Below are 24,174 nucleotides of genomic sequence, written 5' to 3' on the forward strand. Positions count from 1 at the left end.
CTCGAGGTTTGCCGATATGGTCAACGGTAAAAGGAAGAAGGAAACAAAGATCAAGTGGAATTCGAAGAGCTTTCGGACACGGTTGAACGTCTTTCAGTCTTCCGACACATGAATCACAATGCAGATTAAGTGGTCGGTCATTGAGTGCCATTTGGTACATGTGCATTATCCGCAACATAAAAGAATAGAGAGATTACTGTAAGAGCCACTGTAAGATCGGCACGTAAAAGAATAGAGAGACAGAGAGAGAGAGAGAGAGAGAGAGAGGACTGTGGAGGTATGATGAGAGAAGACTTATGCGTGTCAGTTTTCATGGTCGAGTTGAGTGATGGAGACCGAAACGTATTCATCTGACGCTTGAATGGAGGTGCGAAGGTGGGAGGGACTGTTACGGCAATTGTCCCCATCTCGATGATGTGTGTATGCATAAAATTCGTGGAAAATATTCACTGGATTTAACAGTGTATAAACCGCGGAAGAAGAAGAAGCAGAAGACAGTAGTCGACGATAAATGTTTGATGTCAAGCTTGGGGAGTACTCTCATGCGTAACCACGACGAGTTCTATGCGTGTTTTCACAGGATATATGCATGCTTTAAAAGACCTTTTACCGAGTGAAATAATGGAAATATCCAAGTTGGAAGTCAGAATCCTCGGCCACAATAAACGTGAAACTTGCATCTCTAACTCAAAAATGCCATCACACTGTTTGAAGGAAGCGACAGGGAAGCAATTGCAGACATGCAACCTGTCACCTTTGCGTGGAATACTGCAATGTGGATTCCTTCGTAAGCCACCTGTGCCACTGTTTGCCGGTGGTAGGTGAAGTTTAGGTCGAATGAGAGGCCACATAATGCATTTGCCGCGTGACGGCTCGAGCTCAATCATTTAGCTTCTTCCACTGCTGCAAGTAAACGGTTCCGCCCCGCCACGTACCGATTCTGTAGGTGGTAACGATACCCTCTCGAGGGTGACGGCGGTACACGACGTCGTTGCACGGTTCGGACTACGCGATCCTGATGCTGTGTCTCGGAGTGTGTGGGGATAACTTGGGGTACGTGAACGGGTGGATATGCTGCCCGCCTGTTATGACTCGAGAAATCGCATTGGGGTACACATCAAAATGTGAAGTGATTGGATAAGATCGGTAATTATTGGTGTTGGTGTAAATGACCGGTTCGGATCCGAACGACGGGAATCTTACATGGTGTCTCTCGGGGCCTTCAAGTGGTCGATTACGATGGTCCGGTCGGGATGTCCCGTCAGGAGGAAAGTGTTGGGAAATCATGGGGGGCGACATCATATGCGCAGCGGAAAAACAAGAAAAACAAAATCCCCGATTTCCAAAAGGATGTTTATCGTCGTGCGAAGATTGGTGCGCAAAAATCCGCAAAACACAAAACTGCGTATAGAGATTGTGTTACCTAGGGAGATCGTATATCCTTGTTTCCTTGCAGATCCTTAGGAGAGGGTGAAGGAGGTCAAGCGTCCTCCTCTCTAGCGGTGATCCACACAGCAGGGTTGCGACGACGCTCCTCAAGACTCCAGGCCTGCTCTGAGGTGGAGAGGAAGGGGAGAATAGGAAAGGCAAGCAAAGACTTGTTTCCTTGCAGATCCTTAGGAGAGGGTGAAGGAGGTCAAGCGTCCTCCTCTCTAGCGGTGATCCACACAGCAGGGTTGCGACGACGCTCCTCAAGACTCCAGGCCTGCTCTGAGGTGGAGAGGAAGGGGAGAATAGGAAAGGCAAGCAAAGACTCTAGCCTATGAGGCTGTGAATCCCTCCTATTTATAGAGATCCCGTGTCAAACCCTAATGGGTCCTTCCCTAGTGGGTATTAGATCTGCATCCAATAAGACAAGGGCTCCGTCGGATATCTCATATCCGAACCTCTACTCATCGCAATGCCTACCATATGTGTGTGACCCTCTAGGCCCAATATCGAGCTGGCCGTGAGTCATACCTGTCAGAACTCCTTCTAACTCAGTGAATTATTATCTCTGTAATAATTCACTCGACTCATCGACTACGGACGTACTAGGCCACTACGCCGTAGTCCCCAGACGATACAGGGGAATCCAATCCATTAGACCTGTCTGTCCTCAGTTACCATGTACCTATAGTCCCTCATCCATCTAATATCCCAGAGACCGTATATCGAGCATGGTGCTGTCAGACCCATACGGTTTCTACTCAAGTCTCGCTCTAATCGGATTCTCCCGGAGAACTCTTTCTCTCTCAACCCGAATGACCCTGGCCAGGGATTTGTCTGAGCAAGAACACATGGGATATTCCTCTCATGACGCCGAGAGTGGATGATCCTCTGTCGACACTCAATAGCCCTCGTAAGGTCGACTACCACTCCCAATGACCAACTGTACTAGATCTGGGACAGCCAAACCTATAAGTCTGGTATCAAAGAGTGGAGCACTCATACAGGACATCCTTGGTGTCTCAAGTCTAAGGACCAGATACACCACTAGGACTACGGAATCGCTGTCTGACAATAAGGCATCATCAACCATCCAGCATTCCGTAAGCGGATCAATCAGTGAACTCATTCTCCAATGAGCACCTGTACTGTATCCCTAGTGTCCCTGCACGAGCAGCTATGAGACCAGCTGCATCCATCATATGGACGGGTATACAGCACACTAGTCTATCTGGTTATCACGATGTCCCTCTCGAGTAACCTATGACTGGGATTATTTAGGATATGTGTTTAAAGGTGAATCGATCTCATTATCGTGATCTCATCACGATCCGATTCCCATTGCACAAATCCAAGGACATCACAATATATATATATATATATATGTATTTATGCAATAGTTATAAAGTGATATACGCCAAAATATAATAAGCAAAAAGATTATGTATCAAGTCACACGTGCCATCACTCACGTGATTGGCTTGTTGGGCACCTATGACTAGCAGAAAGCTCCGTCGCAGTGTCGGGGAAAAGGCGATCTCGTCTCGCACCTGCACACAGGTCGGGTCAGAAGCTCGGCCCGACCCCTCCGACGATCAAGTCAGTGATGTAGAGGAGGTTGTGGAAGAGGGAGTGCCTCTGTATGAGTTGTGTTTGCGTTTGTTTTTCTCCCTTCCCTGTTCGTTTAGAACTCTGGGGTATTTATAGATGAGTTTGATGTTACCTGATGTGGCTGTCTGCAAGAGCAGGACCGTACCTCTGATGGCGTCTAACATCACCACTGGGGTTGCGTGGAGAACCGAACTGCCACAGAATATGGGCGAGCCTCAGTCGATGTCCTCCTCGCTCGAGCGCGCGGGGTCGGACGGTGGAGTCGTTGACTAGGAGCGGGTGACACTGGCGCACATCAAGTCGACGTTAATGCCCACTTCCTCGGGCAGTGTGTCGTCCAGGCGTGACTGACGTCATGACGTGTCACATCGTCGTTTTTATCCTTATCAATTGGAGCATAAATTCATGGCATCTAATTGAAGATGCTCCGATTTGTGTCTAATCTAATGATTGTTGTTAAGAATATAAATCATGATTTGTGTCTAATCTAATGATTTTAATTTTTTTAATATAAATAATTAATAGTGAGACATGATAAGAAGGTCGTTATCACATATGCTAACTTGATCTCTCGAGGCTAACAATATACTTATAAATCTTTTACTCTCGTTGTTGATCTCATGACTCGTTGATGGTTGAATAATACATATAATTAGTCTCGATTAGAGATCAGTGTCGAACAATTCTAATCAAGTTAATAATAACATTGATAAAAAAATTAAAATAAAATCAAGGAGTGATATTATACATTGGAATATATATTTTTGGTCATAGAGAATGAATTGGATAAATTTAAATTCTTCGTGTTGGGTCTGAATCAATCTACTACTCTATGATAGCAAGTGTTAAACAATATAAATTATACATCTGATAGAAAAATAAAATATTAAGGGATGAAATAGTCTATCCGTTTTCGAGAAATTTTGAGCAGAAAATTCTACAGACTTAATAAATTACAATAAATATAATAACTATCTTAGTGAGAACTCATAAAACCCTCAGAACCTTTTCATAAATGTATTTTTAGCTGTTAATTAAAAACATATTTCTTTTGTGCTTTTAGGTACAACAAAGCCAATTAGATCATTCATAATATGTAATCCGGCCCACAAGTAAGGCCCAATATTGACTTGTGTACTATCATCAGGATGCCCATTAATAGACGTCGTCTTCCTAAGTGCCCCAATAAGGGGAGGAGTCTTCTTCGTGCTCTCCGTAACAACCGCCGTCGAACAAAGCAGCGGAGGCTGTTAGCGAACGAACCGAGAGCGGGAGCGAGGGGGAGGGGGAGGAGTCGGGAGGAAGATGACGGTGTTTCACTTCTTCAATTGCGCCATCCTCACCTTCGGCCCTCACGCCGTCTACTACTCCGCCACTCCTCTGTAAGCCCCGATTCCTCCTCTCTGACCATCGGTTCCTTTGATCTCCATCGCCGATCCACACTTATCCTCCGATTCCTCGTCGGTGGGATTATTGAAGTGCAATTTGTGTTCAGATCCGATCCTGAGCTTCTTCCAGAAACCCTAGGTTTCGTTCGCGTCGATTTGTTTGTAAGTTTGGTCATGATCCTTGTTCTCATCGAACTTAGGGATTCTCACCTTTGTTCTAGTTAGCAAATTATTTGGCGAGATTCAGGTCGGGGCTTGTCATGGTGTTTCTTTGTGACGATGGAGCTATTTGTGAGCCTTGAAGAAGAGAATTCGCTAACGTTGCTTTAGCTTTAGATTTGCTTGTCGACCTAGCATTTTAACAATGTGGTAAATCCGAAGACGACGATGGATGAGTTTGCGGTTAAGTTTAAGTGTCTTTTGGAAGCTAATGTTTGTGCTACACAATTCTATTTCACCTCTGGGGATATGGAATGTCGGTAGGACTGGGGGAGACTGTAAGTTGTGGGTATAACCTTCTGTTCATACTTGAAGTGAAGAATGCTCGTTGGCGGGAGCCTAGTGCGAGGCGCCATCCTTTTTCTGACTTGCTGAACTTTGTTGAAAATATTCAATGTTTGTAATCTTTGCTTAGTTTGTGTTTGAAGGAATACAGATCTTAGTCTTTCGTTTGTTTAGCTGTTTAAATTATTGAACTTTTCATCTTGCTAGAAATAGAATGCATGAAATTAAGATTTAAGATATCAGTCGGGGTAATACATGCAGGTCGGTATTTATTAGTCCAGTCAAGCTGCAGTATTGAAACATATAGCTCAATACTGGTACATATTAATTCATTTTAATTTTTTATTATTTTATGGAGTGGTACCGGATGATATGGGCCTACATACCATCATGTATACCAGCACTATATCTGCCTGATAGGTTACTGAAATTGGTAATGGAACAATATATTTTGTGAACAACCATCTAATTTTAGATTTATCAAGGTTGGATCTAGTAATAACATATTGTTTGAGTATATGAGACAAGGTAAGATTCTGTACACAAGATTAGTTCTTGTATGTGAGGAAGAGTTCTAAGGAGATAGTCCTAGAGAACATTATTTGAAGATGTTCTTGTCCATAAGATCAGTTCGAAGTCATTTTAAGTTGTTTAAATGTTCTACAAATGACCATTATGCACAATGTTGCAGCAGGGAGTTGAGTCAAGTTATAGATGACAAGAAATAATAGAGTTAAATTCTAAAAAATCTGTATCACAAGAAAGGGTACATGTGGATGTTGGGGCTAGAGGTGCAACTTCTACCTGCTTATGATCTTTGTTGAAGTTGATGGTTGCATCAGATCCTAACTTATTCTAGTTTACTATTAGCTGACTTTACAGAACCTTTTTATCCAATTATCGACATGTTTTTGTATGGTTATTTTTAGATGATTGTTGTTGTAATCATTGTTGGAGATTTTGCCATTTTTATGTTATCAGAACCAAAGGTGACTTATTATAAAAAATTCACATGCTTCTGCATATCATAGATCATATCTCATTCCATGTGCTTCGTACAGGTCAGAGTATGATACAATTGGAACTTCTGTTAAAGCTGCTGTAGTTTATTTGGGAACTACTTTAGTAAAGGTTTGTAAATTCAATTTACTGCAGTTGACTTTTTTGTACGTGAAAAAAATTATCTAAGTATTTCCTTAAGTCTAATTTTAATGATCTTGCCGTATGATTTCATTCTTAATTTAACATTCTTTGTGGTATTGGATGCCTACCCTTACTTGTAGAAAACATGTGGATTTTTTGGGGTAAAATTTTCATATATCTTCGCACATTCTTAATTAAATTTATTGCATGGGAGTCTTTTTATTGTTTGTTGTAGATTATTCTAGTCCTTTACTCTTGGTTAAACTGATACACTATTGTTCAATCATCTAGAAGGATAAAATGTTTAATTTTAATTTTACTTGCTTATTCTTAATTTTTATGCTCATGATATATGAAATTATTATTGTTGTAAGTTTCACCTCTGAATGTCCCAGTTAGGATTTTCACTTCCTACTCTTGTGATTATTCTTTACCTATTCTAACCTCAACATAGTTTACCTGCAGCTTATTTGCCTGGCAACATTTCTTAAAGTACCTGAGAATGACAGCTTTGATCCCTATCAGGTGGTTCCCCGCATGTCTTTTAGATGCCTAAATCTAGAGTTTTTGTTTCCGAAAATATATGTATGTCCAGGTTGTTCTCGCTACAAATACTTAATTTATTCATTTGGTTCACTAGGAATTGCTCAAAGCTTTGATTGGATTCATAGATGTAGCTGGACTTTATTTTGCATTGACGCAGCTGATGCACAGAAACATTTCTCAGAATCATAAGTTCCAGGCTGTTGGTCTTGGTAAGAAAGTAATGCTATTTGTTTTCTGGTTTTTGGGCATTCAATTCTTCTGGAATCTCTGTTGTTTTCGTAGTGAAAGTACATTAACGTAATAATTTAGGAAATAAGACGAGCTACCTACAGGTCAATCAGTTTTTCACATTTGTACTTCATCTCTCTTATTACCTGTATTTTCACAACTTGCATTTCGTGTTTGCCCTATACGATGTTAACTAAGGGACTTGGTTCTAGATATCCTTGAACCACGGAGGAAAATACAACTAAACCGAGCTTATATAGATGGGTTGTGCATGTTATCTTTTCACATGTGCTCCAATATACAAAAGATCAGAAAGTTTTTGGGCCCTTGAGGAGAGATTTTCTTTTGATTTACTAGTATTACCTACATACAGGTTCATCTTCCCCCTTAGCCCACCTCTCTCAGATTCTTTATTCTGACCTAGTCATTGAGATGCCTATCCCACAGTATAAAAATGCCACTCGGTGTCATCATCATTTGAGGATTGTGTCAATAGTGTTTAATATTGTACTCCTAAATGTTTGGAACTATGTTCTTTAAGTTTTTTACGTTAGCTCACATGTTGACATCTTTATTGTCAGATAAATCTTCATTCTCATGTCCATTACTTTGTTGGCCTTCTAATTGTTGCTTTTTTAATTTTCTTGAATTTCATATTTCTAGAATCTGATATCAGTAGTATCTGACACAGCATATATTGCTAGGAGCTAGTCCGTTTAGACAGCTTGTTCTGTTTAGTTAATTTTATATCTCCACCTTCTTAATTTGCTTTTAGTGTTTTGCTGGTGTGTGACTGCCATTTTATTATATTATATTGCAGGAGTTTCATTTTTGTTTTTCGCATGACGTGACTTCTTGTTGTATGCAGGCTGGGCTTTTGCAGATTCTGTTCTGCACCGATTGGCACCTCTTTGGGTGGGAGCTAGAGGATTAGAATTCACGTGGGAATACATTTTTCAAGGCATCGAAGCAAATGCGAATCTGGTATCTATAATTCTCTTGCTTGAGTTTAGCAAAATTATCTGCACTACTTTTGATGGTCAAATTAGTGTCTACTAGAATAAACAATTTACGAGCAATAGGTAATCAGTAATCTGCTGTTGTTTTACTTAGTAGTAATGCATGCTAACTCCTAGAGTTGGAAGGCTAGATTAATTTTATTTGATATGATTGATCTCCCCAAATCCTTCTTCATTGGGGAGACCGGACTTCTCCTTAGTGTTGTTAATTGTATTATAGTTTAGGAAAAAAAATTCTATTATAACTCTTTTCGTATTCTTTATGATTTATGTTTGTTATCCTTATACAATCAGGATAGCAAGTTATTCATTATGTATGAGGATATGAACTTAATTTATTTAAATTATCTTGATTATAACCTATTGTTTTTTTTTTCTTTCCTGATATTAGGTACTAAATCTCTCCCTTGCTGCACTTGGGTCCTTGATGTGGCTTAGGAAGAACAAACCCAGAACTCTGATACCAATAATTTATGCATGTGCTGGTGTTCTTGCAACAATGCCATCTATCACAAGGTTCTTTATCTCTCTTTCGACTCATGTTGTTAGCTTTATAGCCATCTATCACAAGTTCTAAGCATGGAATTGACACAGCAACCATGTTTGATGATGCATTACCGTATGCTAGCTTTGTGAAGTAATCGTCACACTGATATGCATGATAAATCTAATGTTGCTTGTATTTTTGCTATGAACACTAATTCAATTTCATTTGGTTCATAAGATTTCGCTTGGGTCTTAATGACATTGAACGCAAACCGTTTCATTTTGGACATTCTATTATTATAAATATTGCAGCTACCTGAGAAGAGCTTTGGGGTGGCACCCTCCGAAGGTGGTAGCCTTTGAACTGGCTTCTTCACTGGTGATGGCCTTCATCAGCTGGCAACTTTTTTCTGCTTGTCAGAGACCATCGATGTAACAAGTGTCCGTGGTGGAAACCGACATATTTGGTGAAGGAGCTTTGATGTATTTCATCGCATGTATCGACTATTTACCGGTTGCCATGTTTAGCCTTCTCGATCTGGGTAACGCTCTGGACAAGCTCGCTTCCTGATATAAATGGTGCATCAATTTCGTAGCATTAATGTTTTGCAGACACACAAGTTTTTGTAGTTTAGACAACTATTTCAAGATTACTTGGGATTATGAATTTTATTCTGTCACCATGAACAAATAAATATTATGAGTCCAACCTTTTGCTTTTGATGCATGTTTTTAGGAATCATGGATGGAATGCCAATAGTCTCAGTCAGTATGATGGTTCTTGTGAACCCTAATAATGATCGCTGGTTGACCTGTCATGAAATCCTTGAATGGTGGGTCAAAACAGAGACATTGTTACAAAGTTTGAACCCATAGACCAGACATTGTTACATAATTGTTAGCCACAGCCAAATCTGAAAGCTTGCCTCCTTTGTTCTACCACTTGATGAAACGAACCCTCCAAGGCATTGTCAGAAGTTGGCTTCTGATCACTTGGTAAGGTGAGGACCAGCTTTAACTAACTTTTTTGATTAGTAATTTCTCATCATCATCATCATCAGCTGAGGCTTTTAATGTGATGGCTGTAAAGAAGAAAACAAGAAAGAGCTGTAAAGAAGCACATCATCTATCTATCCTGATCTGTACGTAGTCAGTCTTCACGCCAATTTTAATGTGATGGCCGTTGATATTAGAAATAGAAGAATTCTCTTTTTGTGCAATATTGTGGTCGAATACATAACATTCCGATTTAAGTAAGATTATCTTATAAAATGAATTCGTTATTATTAATTTTATATTAAATAATTTAGATTAATTATTTTATCAGATCGGATTATGGTAAATTGATAATCAAAGTCAATCAAATATTGAAGTCAAATGGAAATAAGGTTATCGGTCAGACTAGTTATGATAGGTGAAAATCTAAAATCTATGGCAACAAGATCGATCCGATCGAGAAATCGCGTGCATGTCAGACTCGACCACTGTCTTCAATCGAACTCTTACTAACATATTTCTCGTCCAGAACACCAAACTAAAGAGTGTTTCCAATCCAGCTCGGCACCACGTTCTGCCTATGCATTGGGTTGAAACAGACATTTTCTCCAATAGCCAAAAGTAAAACAAATGATGACAGGATGATTGCTTCTAACTCCAATCCCAAAAGAAGTTTGGAACAGACCATTATATATATATTCTGGTAATCCAACACAAATTATTCGTCACAGAAGGACGGGTTCTACTAATTTACAACCTCTGTTGACACATAGACAGCAAATTTCCTACCATGAATACTCTCCGTGGCCTCCTCCTCTATATACGCAGACGACGGATATAAGGTTATGTGCACTTCATCTCCTTTCTGTGAGTCCACGATTACCGAACAGAAACTGTACATCCTCCCTACCACTTTACATCCAATGTCAAAGCCTCGGGAGGTACAACGAATGATGGAAATTTTGTGAATGAAATATTTGACATCAAACTGCTGAAAGAAATAGAATCGGCGATGGTGTAAGGTCTCTTCAGCTTTTTTACTAACACAGGCTTCAGCCGCCCTTCTCCTTCCACTCTAGCCATTATCTCCAACCAGATTTGTGCAGCCTTGGGTTTCTGCTTCCATTCTGGTACCTTTTCCAAGCTCCTGTTGTTGTTCTCGGTAATGTCTCTTTCGAGCTGCAATCGGAATTTGATTACAGTTGCTGATGTGATCTTTGCTTTGGTGAATCGTACGGATGTGTCGGGAGAGACATTGTTGCCGAGCAAGCCCCCAACGAGTTTGTCTAGCATGCTCAACCTCGAACTGACAAAACAAAATGAACAGGATGATATCTGCTTTACACGGCCGTTGCTGTAACATTTTGCAGGTAGCAATTCAACAGTATCATCGGTCTTGAATGCAGCTTCGATGTCACCTACAGTGTTATCGTACCCATGAGCCGATACTGATACTGATCCCATGACATGCACTGAGAGATGTGGTACGCAAGAGGAGTAGCCAAGGTGCCAAAACTTATTATGGTGTTCAACATGTGCAGCTAAGCTTCCATTAAGCGAAAGCCCAATATCATATGGGTGGCTGAGAGAGACTCCTTGGGCACCCTCTATCTTTATCCTGATGCCAATACCAACAAGTATCTTCCTTAAGCCACTATAGGTGATGTTTGACTGCAAAAGAACAAAAAAATTTTCATCTTCTTCATAATGTACTAAAATAAGTAGCACTTGGAAAGCAAATGTATCTCTCTCTCTCTCTCTCTCTCTCTCTCTCTCTATATATATATATATATATATATATATATATATATATATATATACATACACACACACACAGATTGAAACAAGAGACTGTCGGACCAACATATGCACATCAGCTATACTAAAATGTTTAAGGCAGGAAAACCATCATGAAGCATACTGTATGAAGCATGTTTGGCTACAAAACACTATAAACAAAACTAGGCGGATACAGCATTTCTCCTTTTACAAAGTCCAAAAATCTTGCTCAAAATCAGATTTGTCATAAGAATGCCCAAGTGAAGAAACTAAAATGAAATGAATAGCAAATTAGCAATGTGTTCTTTCATTTACATGTCAAAGACAATGCAATGTATATGTGCTTAGTTTTGCATTTTTTTGAAAGATTTCTCTCCAGTTAAGATCCCACCGTGTTGATCATTCACAGAACTTTTGGATTCAATGTTTAATTCAGTAACCTTCTTGATTCAATATGAATCTAAATGAATGTCAAATTTCTAGAAAGCTCATATTACAAACTCCCTAGAATAGCACCAGCTAAGGAACTAGTGTTTTTTTAACTTTTGGACAAGAAAACTCCAAATAGAAATTACTTCCTCTATCTCTGTGTTTGAACAACTCATAAAAGCAAAAAATTATTAGAATATTTGATAGTATGACAACAAGAGTTATGTTCAGTAATTTGCAAATTCTTAACTTGAAAGAAAATCTTCAGTTTTTCAAAAAAAGACACTAGGATCTATATGAAAAGAAAAAAATTAATCAATGACAGACAAATTGTGATATTATAATACAGTCAATGCTTTTAAAGGTTGATAATGGCCAATTCTGATCAGCTGATTTCCCTGCTAAGGAGACTTCTAAGACTAGTTGAGACTTCCGACTTTGTTATTGTTGTTGTTTGAGACTTCCATTACTAATCATTACAATATTGTAAGGATTAGTATTCCTTAATCATCTTCCTTTTTCTATATTTTTTTTCTTCTAAAAATGTTTGAGCTTTTATATTGTCTTCAACAAAAAGCAGTTCACCAATCTGCTCAGGACAATCCTGATCCAGATTACTATGGCTAGACTTTAAGCTGCGCACAATCTGATGAACCTCAACAAGGCTACTCATTAAAGTTAACGATAATACATGAGATCATATGCTGGCTAAAAGGAATATCACAAAAATATATTAATTAAGACACATAAAAAACAAAAATAGAATACGATAAATATTACAGAAGCCTATTTTACAAGGTTTGCTCATATGAGGGTTACAATTAACAATAGGTAATTTCACATAGAAGATTTAGAAGAAGATGATGGAAAATGCTAGTTGCATAACTAGAAAACAAAACCAGAAGGAATTTGATTAAATTTTCATAAACAATATAAGAACCACCAGGTTAAAATATTAGGTAATATTTGAAGTCTTAGACTTCAGTTATAAATGAAAGTCACAATAACACATGTTTCACTCTCAAGTTTGATGAGCAGATCAAGATGGCTGCACAAGTTCATAATGTAATGCTTTCTAAATCTTTAATTTTAATTTCACCGGCCTTCAGTATCCAACAACACAATTCTCACTTGTTTAAGCTACCATTTTAATGGAAGAATTTGGGATTACTTCAACTCTATCTTCCGACTGTTCCGTTTCCCTTTTACTGCTTTTGACCAAATGATATATGGTGATTTGGAACTTCAGATCAATCATTTAAAATGATATGAACATAGAACATCATAAAAGAGTACAGTCCTGGCTAAAACTCGTTGAGCCTACAATCAATAGGCAGGTACAACAGATGGTCATTATTGATGAACAAGTGAACAACACCGATTTGTATTCAAATCACTCTGTAATCAACGACCTCAATCCCAATTAAATCAATCGTACTACAAGAAATGAAGTTACAAACCGTCAGATATGTAAAACTACTATTCTTAAAAAGAAGGGTTAAATTACCACCGCATCACATCATTCAACAATTCGTTCAGACGCATGTTAAATCCGGAACTAAAAATATAAACGTAAAGAACCTTATCCTTATAAATTGCGTCCAGAAAACAAATAAGTGTAAAGAAAAAGCAATAGGGGAAGATAGCTCACAGTGGGCAAATGCAGCGAGATCAGATCAGCATCTCCACCACCACCGTCAACCCTCAAATCGAGCGGCCCCACCAACTCCAAAGCCCTGACGGCCGGCATGAGCCCTGCGACCCCATCACCAGCGACCAAGTCCGACCCAGACTCAACAACTGCCCCATCCGCCCTTCTCCACGAGACGGCCTCATCGTAGAACCTCACGATCATGGCCCTCCTGCCGACCCTAACGTGAAACTCATACCTCTGTGACACGCCGATCCTGGCGGTCTTTCCGTCCAAATCGGCGATCCTAACCTCAGCTGCCGGATCCCACCCCTCCTTGGCCGCGAGCGCCCTCACCACCTCCCTCAGGAGCGGTCGAGGGAGCGGGGAATCCGGTGGCGGGGGAGGGAGGAGGGTGAAGGAGGAGTTAAAGGGGAGGGATGCGGTGGAGGAATCGGAGGAACCGGCGGCGAGGAAGAGGAGGAAGACGACGAAGAGAACAGTAGAAGGCATCGCCATTTAATTCCCCCAAATTCGCATTCTTCGATCGATTTGGTCTTCGCGTTGCCTATTTAAAGCGACGGCGGTGACGTTAACCGTCCTCCCATATCCTGCTCCCCCACGACACACGACGATGGATATAGAGATCAAACGGCTCAGAATGCGCCACATAATGACCCAGTGCTTACCACCAACTAGTTATAACAGTATTAACAGATCAAGCGCCCTATTCCATCCCGTTATAATGATTTTAACAGACGTTACAACAAATAGCGGATCGGGTACTTGTTGATTAGATCCGAATCCAAACCCGTTGTGTAAATGAACCTCGGCAAGACACATGGCAACTTTGTAATGTAGTAATGGATACAGATGGCATATTCCGAAAATATATATTCACTTTTATTTCAAAGATACAACATAATAAGAAGAGGAATTAAACTAATGTTAAATGAGGATACATGACAATTTTTAATACACTGATTAAAAGACATGTGATGATTTTTCAACATAATAAATGCTTTAATCGTTTTAATCTCACAAACTAAAACCGTAGCGATAGTAAATAAAAGGAAAATAAATTAATACAAAACATACTGCAGACTTACAGGTAATTTAAGAAATTAAAGATAGATAAATATTAATTTGATTAAGAGATTTTGAGATAATTATATATTATCCTTTATAGTTAACTATCATTAGTATTTTGATTCTTATACTTAAAAAAATAATATTAAGATTCCTATATATATATATATATATATATATATATATATATATATATATGAAAGTAAAATATTTAATTCTAATTTTTCTCACATGTCGAAAAAAATTATCACACGTATTGTGCCATGTGTAAAAAAGATACAAATAAAAATAATTAAAAAAATTATTATATTTTAAATTATTAATTTCTCGCTCACAGTTCGAGACTTTGACAAAAATCGTTTTCCTCCCCTTCAGTCATCTTTTCTCCGATTACGTTACGGATGGTAGACCAATGATAACATCGATGATAAGTAAATTATATACTAGAAGATGACTCCACAATACTAATACTGTATACTATGAAATCATAATCCTTTTCGACGGTGGGATATAATAATTATTAATATTCTAAAATTCACTAACGGATTGCTGAGATCCTTTAAGTTAGTCTTATTCATAGAGATCTTTTCAATCTGCGAAATCACCGTGTAGGAATGATCTTTGCAATTGATCTGTTGATACATGTAAGAAAACAAATGGAGATACAAAGGTGACATAATAAAAAAGATGGTTTCTTGCACTCTCTCATTATTGTTCTCTGTTGCTTTGCAGCCACCCTGTCGTGACAGGTTGAACGAAGGATATTATTGTTCCGAGTACTAGCGAAGGCCAACAGCCTTCCCACACCGCAAGGCATTTGCAGGCATGTCATACTCATTGGCGTAGCTTTTCTCTGGAGTCCACACTCTGATGTAGAACTGCTGCCCCAAGTACTGTCTTGCCCACATTGCAGACCTCAGGTTCCACATTCCTTGGTTGTCCAATGACACCAAGATCGCAGACCATCCATTTGGATAAACCTATACGACCATGAAGAGATTTGAGACGCTGCATTCCGAGCTAACAGGAAGATGCATTTACTAACCTGCACAGTGTGTCTGGTGACAGCGTCCACTAGATTGTACCGTCTTCGGAGACGCTCTGTCCATTTTCCAGAACCATATCTGCATCATTCATGCAGTTGATCGTAAGAAACAGATCCATGTTGCCACTGCAAGCTTGCTTTGATCTAATGCAACCAAGCAACGCGATTGAAGAGCTCACCCGACGACCCAGAAGTCGTAGCCATCGAGATGCCATGTCTGCATGGTGTTCTCGGTGTTCTGGAAGATGATCTCGACGAAATCATGGAGGTTGAACCGGACCACCGGCGTGCTAAGAACAGGGGAACCTCCGGCCGGCGGAATCGGAAGGCTGTCCCAAGTGAAGACCCCGGCGATGTTGAAGTCGTCGGCGAGCTTTAAGGGCGTACCGGGCACCACAAAGGAGACGCCATTGATAGCATAGCGCTGCTTCCCACCGATCACGGCTGCTGAATTGGCCAACATGATCGATCTCGACCTGGTTATCTTGCCGTAGTGGTACGAACCTTGCGGATTCGGCCTGGCTGCGCTTGCTGTCAGATTCCACCTTCAGCCAACGAAAACAAAAGATCAGATTAAACGTGGAAGCTGTCACCAAAAACATCGATCGTGAGATGGCTAGAACGACTCGTACCTGAATGTTCTAGCTTGCTTCATGGACCAATGCAGCCCGTAGGCCGGACCGCCGGGGATCGGACCGGAAACACGGGAGTTAGAATTGCTGTAATGGAGGACGGCGGTCGCGGTCAGGACCTTCCGGGTGAACCGGGTGGAGGCGACGATGTAGTAGTCCTTGGGAGCCTGATCAAGCGTGACCAGCACGGACAAGGATTGACCGACATGGATGTCGAGGGAATCGTAGATGTTCTGAAGAGTGTGCGATCCTTCTACTTCCACAAGCTTCATCTTGTGGCCTTGGATCCTGAAGTTGATAGAGGTCGTCATGCCCACATTCGAGATCCTGAAGAGGTAAGTCTTCCCTACACATTGCACCATATTTTGCTTAGGAATGTAACGGGGAAGAAACTGCTGATCAGTGAAGCAGAGATACCTTGATCTCCGGCAAAAGCAGTGTACTTTTGTCCATTGATGAGAAGATCATCTGGGAAAGGCAACGAGCTTCCTGAATCCAGAGCTTTCTGCAACACCTGCAACATACAGCGCGAAGACGCATTCAGTGTCACTCTCGGAGAAGCAATGTCTGCAGCTCAGTCTTGTTACCTTGTGGCTGGCCCTGTACCAGTCGCCGACGAGCAAGCTGAAATCACCGGCGGGCTTCGCGTACGGCACCGGGATCTGCGGCCTCTGGTACACATTGAGGGAGCCGAAACCACCCGCCGCCCTCTGCATGCCGGTGGAGGGGAAGTAGGTGAACCCACCAATCTGGTCCTTGGTCTGGAACTTGTACGTGAAGTTGCCATTGGGGGGGATGGGGCAGTTGGTCCCCAGCACTCCATCTTGCCAAGAGTTCTTCCTCTGTTTGATCCCGTTCCTGCACACACATCCCTCTCTAAGGAAACGCAAATCCAGACCAGAAAGAAGGAACAAGCGCCGTCGCTACCATGTCAAGAGCAGTGGCTCGTCGAGCTTGTTGATCACGTCGATGACGATGTTGTCGTTGGTGACGCAGTCGAGGCGAGGTCCAGGGAACTGGCCATTGATGAGGATTCCCTTCGAGACCAAAACCAAGATCACCATCTACTTTCATCTCTGTAAAGCATGAATCAAACGCAGTCAACGAACAAACCTGCTGCTGACCTCCAAGAGGATAGATAGGCCCATACGTCACAGTCCAGGTGAAGAATCGATAGGGGTCGTCAGCTCCGGCGACGAAGGCTGCGGCCAAGAACACCAAAACTCCACAGACCAGTCTCATCATTCTCAGCGTCGGACGAGGAAAGGAGGAGGAGGATGGAGTGGGTTTATAAGCAGGAAAGCCGTGGCGACAGCTACAAGGATCGAACGCGTTAACGCGTAGCGATGAACGGTGAGTGGTAACTGAGCTGTGAACAAACACAAGTCCGTGAAACGAAGCATAAAAGACTCATATGAATCAAGCTGAGCTCTCGAAGTCCCACCACCTCCTCATCTCCATCTCTGTGACTCGCAGTATGTAGTTAATGGCGAACAGCGTGATCTATGGTTTCCACGGCGTGATGGTCGCGTGTGGGGACGGCTTTGCTAAGTTTCCACCGGGGTTAGCGGACGGCACGGAAATTGAGGCACAGGGAGAGGCGTAGTAATGAGCACGCTTTGTTTGAAGGTGGCGTACAGCCGGGGCTTGCTTGGGCTCGCCTTCCTTCTTTCCCAACACAAATAGGAGCGGCTCATCAATTTGTCGCCATTGGAGAGGAGGTGATTTAGGTTGACAGGTAGGCAATGATGATTGCCATCACTTGAGGATTATAATCATGGAATTTGTATGTAAATTACTTCTAAGATATCTAATTTTTATTTATATTATTCAATTACTAAGGATGAAATGTGGCTTTTATGACCAACAATATCATAGAATTCATTAAACTATACCTATTAATAAGAAATCAATATATTTTCGACCTCACAACACTTGTAAAAGAAAATAATAATAATAATAATCGCTACACGAAATTAGATAGACAAGAGGAAATGATGCCGAGTTTGAAAGGGAACGCCAAGCACTCAGCAAGAAACAATACCAGTCAGTGCTCACTCGTGTGATACCATGCAGTGTTGATCTGCAAAAGGCGACGTGATCATGCAACGCTTCCTTGGGCTTTACGGAGACTGGAACCTTCGTGGACGCATGTACTCATTGCACTTTCCGGCATGAAGCAAGGAGAAGCGGAGGTGGGCAGCGTGGGGCATGACATTCGCCGCGGGACCCACGCCGGGACACCCCGCCGACCTCTCTCTCTCTCTCTCCGTGTCACGGTGATCGGTCCGTGCCGCGACCTCTTCTTCCTTTGATCCCTCAATACACTGTCGTCGTCGTCGTCGTCGCCGTGGTTTGCGCTGGAAACGGCAAGGGTTTTATTGCTCGGGAAGAAGCCGTTTTGATCTGTTCACGAGTGGTTGTACGTGCCACGAGTGTGGGTCCCACCTGCCGTTTTGGACGAGAGCCGAATTGATCGAGCTGAGATCGGGTCGAGCTTGATTCAGTTACCAGATGTCTCAAGAAAGGGTGAGAGGTGCCGGGGGCGACCGCGGACGATGAGGACGTTTCCGGCGAGTAGGGCTTCCAGGAGCGCGAGGAGGATGGGTGGAGTGCTGGTGGGAGCAGCGGAATGAACGGTGAGAACTTTCTACTCTCCTCCTCCTTTTCTTCGCTATATTACGTTTTGATGAAGCAAATTTGTCCGATCACGGTTAATTAGGGATTGGAAACAGCATCCGGCACAGAGGATGATGCTTAGAAATTGCATCTTTTCATGGTAAACGAGTATGATGAGAGGGCCCGGTGGAAATTTCTATGCTTATTATTAAATAGTGATTGCCGAATTCACCTGTAGAGGAGAAACATTGGATATGGTGTGTGTAATTCCAATGTAGTTCTTGGGTAAGTGTCTTCTTAATGCGTGAAACTGACCATGTTATGTTGATAACAGTGTGCAATGAGAATATTGCTAAAGCCTGGAAAGCTTGAGGTTGCTTTTGAACTAGCTTCGAATTCAACTTGCGGCATTCTTGACCATTGTCATCATATCCTTTATGGAAAATATAGGAATTAGCTATGTGTATTGGCAACCTGCAGCCTACAACCTGCACTTAGAAGTTAGATGTCTCCCACTGTCAGTAGTCACCATCTTTGGAGCATTGCATCGATTAACATCTAATTTAAAAAAGCCTAATCTATCTAAGACTTCAGCAAGAGACATGGATTATTGGATTGAATTAGCTTAAGTTATGCCTTTACTAGTATATGGCATCACCAATTCCATTGACTGGTCTGGATCAGCTGATTGTGAATGAATCAATTAGGATCTAATTGAATCTTAGCTGACTTTATGATTCTAAAAAATTCTTCTTATTTTTGTTTTATTTTTATTCTTTTACTTTGCAATTTTTAATTATTTTTAATACAATGTATATTTGACAAATCTGATCCGACCAATTGTGATCCTAATTTTTATTAAGATTTTGAATCTTATATCAAAATCATTAGTTCAATGTCAAATTCCATGTACTCACTTATAGAACTGTCCAATTGTTTTTAGCACGTAAATCTGGCATATTATGCTGTTGTCATTTTTTTCTTACTATCTATGTTCTTGTAACACCTTGTCTGATCACCGAAAAATTATAATGATCTTGCAACGTGAGGAGCTAGCAAAGTATGATTCTGGGCAATAATATCCATATAGTCTTTATGAAGAGGCCTTGTTACTCATTGGTAATCCATATACATTTATGTGGGAAAGATAATTAAACACATACTGGCAAACATGTGAACATCCGGAAGACTTGGTCAAGAAAAGTTTATTTTGAATCCAATATCATAATTGAAAGTCTGGGGAATTAGCTTAAATTTTATATGAAACTTATCAATACCTAGACCTTAAACACCTGATTTCATCAATTTAATTGCAGACAGGTTTGGAGTAAATCCATAAAAGGGATGGAGAGATCTGATGACAGGGATCACCATATCTGTGCCAGCAACAATAATATATCCATTTTCTTGGATTGTCACTAGGGCGAACAAACAATTTGCTAGTAGTCATTAGAGATCTGACCCATTCAAGCTTTTATCATAAATCCATGAAGTTCCAAAATCTTAAAGAAAAACTCTGTATTTACATTGTAAGAGATTTTGCAAATTAGGCTTGTGATTGTGATTGATTTATTAAATTAGAATAAAAAGTTGAGATTGCTAACAAAGTTTTTAGGAACAATTAATGTAAATCAAGTTAATCTGATGATAGTGGTGTTTATTTAAAATTCACTCTTCTTAGAAAGAAGGGCATTGTTTCTCTTTCCCAAGATGAATGTCTGAGAGATGATGAACAAAAACATTAGCCTTGAAACCCCAATAATCCATTTGGAATTCTATGTCAAACAATAGCCTGAGAGTCTCATTCCTTCAAGAGTAACCTCCCATAGTTCATCCAAAGAAAATGAACTGTTTCACTCCATCAACCCTAGGACCATTTGGTTAAATATCATTCTAATCGACAATGATTTAATGTTTTGAAATATGCCTGAAGATGCCAGGAACGTGAGGTTAAACCTCAGCAATATCAGTATGCAAGCAAGACAATAATTTTATGAAAAAATACAATGAATGTAGCTTTTTCTCTCTCTAGCAGATACAGTTGTGTTTGATTACCTTCTTGAACTAGTTAAGGCATTGCATCTAAAAATTAAAATTGTTTCATTACATTTATCTAAATATATATTGATCTCCTTACTCCAGTTCTCTCCTTGGTAGTGTAGGATCCAAGTTCCTTTTGGAGTTCAAGTTCGTGCAAAGAGTCCACAAGGTTTATTCATGCCATTTTGTGATTGCTTTAGTGATGTGTAAAAGTTCTGGTCCAACCTCATTTAATAGCTTCCAAGAAACTAACCTGTTGTAGTCGGCAATTTCATTTCTAAATGTTGCCTCTATTTTTCTGCCATTGATAGGGAATATGCGAGGATACATCAACTCAAAGAAGTAATAGCTCTCATATAAGCAACAGGGAAGCCATTTGTTTAGAGGTGAGTTGATGAAAATTTTTTCAAGCCCCTCCTTGCTGGTAGAGGTGCAATTGTTCAGTTGATGTATGGTGCAGATGTTCTAATTCAAAGTCTTGGATGATTTGTTTGTGATGAAATTGTTGTTGTGGATCTGAGTTCTTTCCATGTTTTTGTCTGCTTTCCTGCTGCTTTTCATTGGATGTTAAATGCTATGGAATAACTCGACATGTCTTTCTTGACAATTTAGCCGATGATTCCTTGACAATTTGCCTGCTCTTCCTGCTGCTTGTGGATATCTTTTCTTGTATTTGCAACATTCTTCTCAAAAAAGAAAAGAAAAAAGAAAAAAGAAAAAGAATGACCCGTTATGACCTGATTACAGGTTCGTCTAGATTGAATTTCTGCTTGATGTCTGCTAGAAACTACTTGATTAGATTGAATATCACAGGTTGTAAGGATCTTTGTGGTTGTTCTTAGTAGGCAAAAACAATGTAAAAAAATCATAGAATGTATTTTTAGCTGAGGGAGGAATTGATGATGTGGTTACTTGAATGGATTTGCATGCATTATAAATAACACGTTACGGACAGATAATATGCTTCTCTCTTTTCTTTTATACACTATGATCTCAAATCTGGCTGGTATTTGTACTCATGGTACTGGACTTTGTTAAATTTTAACACCGATATAATTCTTACATTATCTAGAAAATATGAGTTTTTGCACCTGTATTATCTGTTAAATATGTTGGCTTTCCTCTTAACTTGCAGAATCAGGAAATAAAGGGGATGATGAGGGACCTCATCACTACCTTAATATAAAATGCTGGTCATTCTTTGGGCTCACAAAATCTGTGTCTCCTCTGCAAACATCCAGCTAAACCACGTAAATGCAGCAGCATGTGGATTTCCAGCTCCGCGTTTGATCCTGACATGTATCCTCATCAAACCTTCAAGAAGTTGATTAAACTTGATGCCAACTACTACAAACATATGAGAATGTGGTAACCAACCACCACTATCTCATGCCACCTTTTTACAGAATCTTTCGATAGTCCAGTCCAATATCTCTCTTTAAATAATGGGCAGTGGTTCAAAGGCATTTGAGACATACATGATTTAGATCTTTTTCACATTTTCCTATAGATCTTAGCTTTAGATTCTTGCTGCGTTCGGTCCATTTGTTCATGTTGACATGATAGTTCCGACCATGAAATGCATCTTTTGGACCTGACCTTAATTCGAAATCAACCAGAGATCTTGATGTTTCATTTATCTGATTCTTCCAGATCGATGATGCTAGGATTTGACAGAGAAGGGAGCATGCAGATTCCGTTCCACGTGAAGTGGGTCCTGAATGGAATCCATCGGAGTGGTTGATTGAGATGGAGGAGTTATTAGAGACCTTCAAACAAGGTTCAATAAGTTTTCCTCGTCTTCGTCCTGGTGAAGCCCACCACTTCTTCCGAGAGGAAAACACCAAACCATGTCTCGATCAAGATGGGTAAGTTGAGCCACACAGCCAGTGAAAGGACATGAATGCTATTTTGGTTGGGTGCAATTAGCATGACCATGGACGGTTGATAAGGGGTGTTGAAGCTGTTGCTGCTGAGCCATTGCACCATGTGAATTCCATTGCACAAAAGGGACGGAAACTCGCTGTCAAATCTCATCAATTTAAGAATGGTGACATGTAAGTAATTTGGTAGATCTTTATGTACTTGTTATCACCACGATGGAATAAAAAATACAAAACTTGGAAAACATTAAGATTAAAAAAGCTCAATGATTTTAGAACAAAAAACATATCGCAGGTGTTTGATGATCATGTACAGGTGGGTGGAGGATGGGAAGATTCTGGAAACCACAAGGGACAGAAGTCAGTGGAGATGTGCACTGTGGATAACGTTGTCTCTGGGTTCTCACACAATTGATTGTGCTTTGCTTTCTCCAAAAGCCAAACAGTGCTTCAGAAGTCAAAGGTGAAAGTCATACAGTAACTCCACTGTCATATAGCTTGTCTTTTGATATATATGCTTGTATGGTTTGTTTAAGAATGATATTCTCTTCTTTTTCTTCGGTACTCTACCATGAGTTTCTGGTCTATACAGGTTTATTTTATTAATCTACTTGTTTTCTAACATGGAAAATTAATTACCAACTGGAAACTGTTATTAGGCTGAAAGTTTGATTCTCCTTGTGAAGAAGAATTGGAAAGTGCTATTGGCTGGGATCTGTTTTTTACTTCTATTCACTGCTAGGGTATGTTATAAAGATGTTATATCTTTTTGTGTTTCCATGAGTTTTAAGTGGAAAGAATGATTTATTCTTTCATTATGTTAATGCATGCTTATTAACATTCTTCTCAGAGCCTTGGGATCACTCAACTTGCATACAGTTGTTAAACCAATGAAGTAATAAGGAGACAGTTTCTTGGGGTGGTTTCATTAGTAAATTTGCTAAAAGGATGATTTGTATGTGTCAAAAATCATGTAAATTAGATTTTTGATATGGAACTTCTACATTTTGTTGAAGACTAAGTTTATTTGATGAATGACATAGGAAAAGGCCTTCAATTTACTGATGACTTGGTAGAAAGTGGTATCTAGTGCTGAGTACTATTCATAGAGAAAGGTGTTGAACAGTGGATGATAGATATATGCGCAGCACTAATAGGCCTGTGGCTACAAGCCATGAATGGTCATGAGGTCCATGACCAAGAGTGACGTTGACCATGGAGGAAAGTGATATTGAGCATGGCAGGGCACACTCAACATATTTATCAACATGAAAGAGGTGGATCGACCATGTTTCTAAACTTGTCTTCGTGTTCTTCTTTCTTTGGTTAAATTTTGCAGACAGGATAACATAGGATGAGTGATTAAAGTAGTCTCTCCATTTACAGCTACCCTTTTTGTGGATCCAAGAAGAACCTAACCGGAGATTTGAAAGTTCCTTGCATAGATAGATTACTAGGTTAAAATTACTCAGGAGGGCTTCTTTGTTCTGTGTGCTTTGATTGGATGGTCAGTATCCTGGATCCCTCTTCTTTTAACAAGTTTCCTTTGAATTAATATCTCTGTAGTATCCTGAATCAGTGCCTCTTCCTTCAAAATAAAGAGCTTCATCAGCATATTATATAGGAGGACACTGCTGAAGATTTTGTAAAATATGACTGAGGGGTTCATCTTCTGTGAT

The 24,174-nt window shown here is 40.2% G+C and overlaps 3 protein-coding genes and 1 long non-coding RNA gene across 4 annotated transcripts; 2 read left to right on the top strand and 2 right to left on the bottom strand.

Annotated features, from left to right (window-relative positions):
* Positions 1–4,212: 4,212 nt before the first annotated feature.
* On the top strand, positions 4,213–9,073 carry LOC103990117 (uncharacterized). The gene is made up of 7 exons (XM_009409153.3): positions 4,213–4,421; positions 5,993–6,062; positions 6,540–6,599; positions 6,715–6,829; positions 7,717–7,832; positions 8,259–8,383; positions 8,666–9,073. The coding sequence occupies exons 1-7, from the start codon at positions 4,345–4,347 to the stop codon at positions 8,787–8,789; spliced, it is 687 nt and encodes a 228-aa protein (XP_009407428.2). The 5' UTR covers positions 4,213–4,344; the 3' UTR covers positions 8,790–9,073.
* A 921-nt stretch (positions 9,074–9,994) lies between these two features.
* LOC103990116 (protein TUNICAMYCIN INDUCED 1) lies at positions 9,995–13,743 on the bottom strand. The gene is made up of 2 exons (XM_009409152.3): positions 13,209–13,743; positions 9,995–11,020 (listed from the first exon to the last, which is right to left on the bottom strand). The coding sequence occupies exons 1-2, from the start codon at positions 13,704–13,706 to the stop codon at positions 10,256–10,258; spliced, it is 1,263 nt and encodes a 420-aa protein (XP_009407427.2). The 5' UTR covers positions 13,707–13,743; the 3' UTR covers positions 9,995–10,255.
* A 1,127-nt stretch (positions 13,744–14,870) lies between these two features.
* Positions 14,871–17,384, bottom strand: LOC135677300 (L-ascorbate oxidase homolog). Its single transcript, XM_065189482.1, has 8 exons — positions 17,067–17,384; positions 16,881–16,990; positions 16,541–16,811; positions 16,371–16,467; positions 15,954–16,299; positions 15,501–15,866; positions 15,322–15,400; positions 14,871–15,256 (listed from the first exon to the last, which is right to left on the bottom strand). Exons 1-8 carry the CDS (start codon positions 17,196–17,198, stop codon positions 15,056–15,058), a joined length of 1,602 nt encoding a protein of 533 aa, XP_065045554.1. The 5' UTR covers positions 17,199–17,384; the 3' UTR covers positions 14,871–15,055.
* A 587-nt stretch (positions 17,385–17,971) lies between these two features.
* Positions 17,972–23,202, top strand: LOC103990114 (uncharacterized). The gene is made up of 6 exons (XR_001978581.2): positions 17,972–18,592; positions 20,735–20,781; positions 20,924–20,998; positions 21,748–21,980; positions 22,266–22,669; positions 22,812–23,202. It is a non-coding gene; the product is annotated as an uncharacterized LOC103990114 (long non-coding RNA).
* The last annotated feature ends 972 nt before the right edge of the window (positions 23,203–24,174 follow it).

The sequence above is a fragment of the Musa acuminata genome, chromosome BXJ1-6, assembly GCF_036884655.1.
Source record: "Musa acuminata AAA Group cultivar baxijiao chromosome BXJ1-6, Cavendish_Baxijiao_AAA, whole genome shotgun sequence".
In the NCBI taxonomy this organism is placed as follows: domain Eukaryota; kingdom Viridiplantae; phylum Streptophyta; class Magnoliopsida; order Zingiberales; family Musaceae; genus Musa; species Musa acuminata.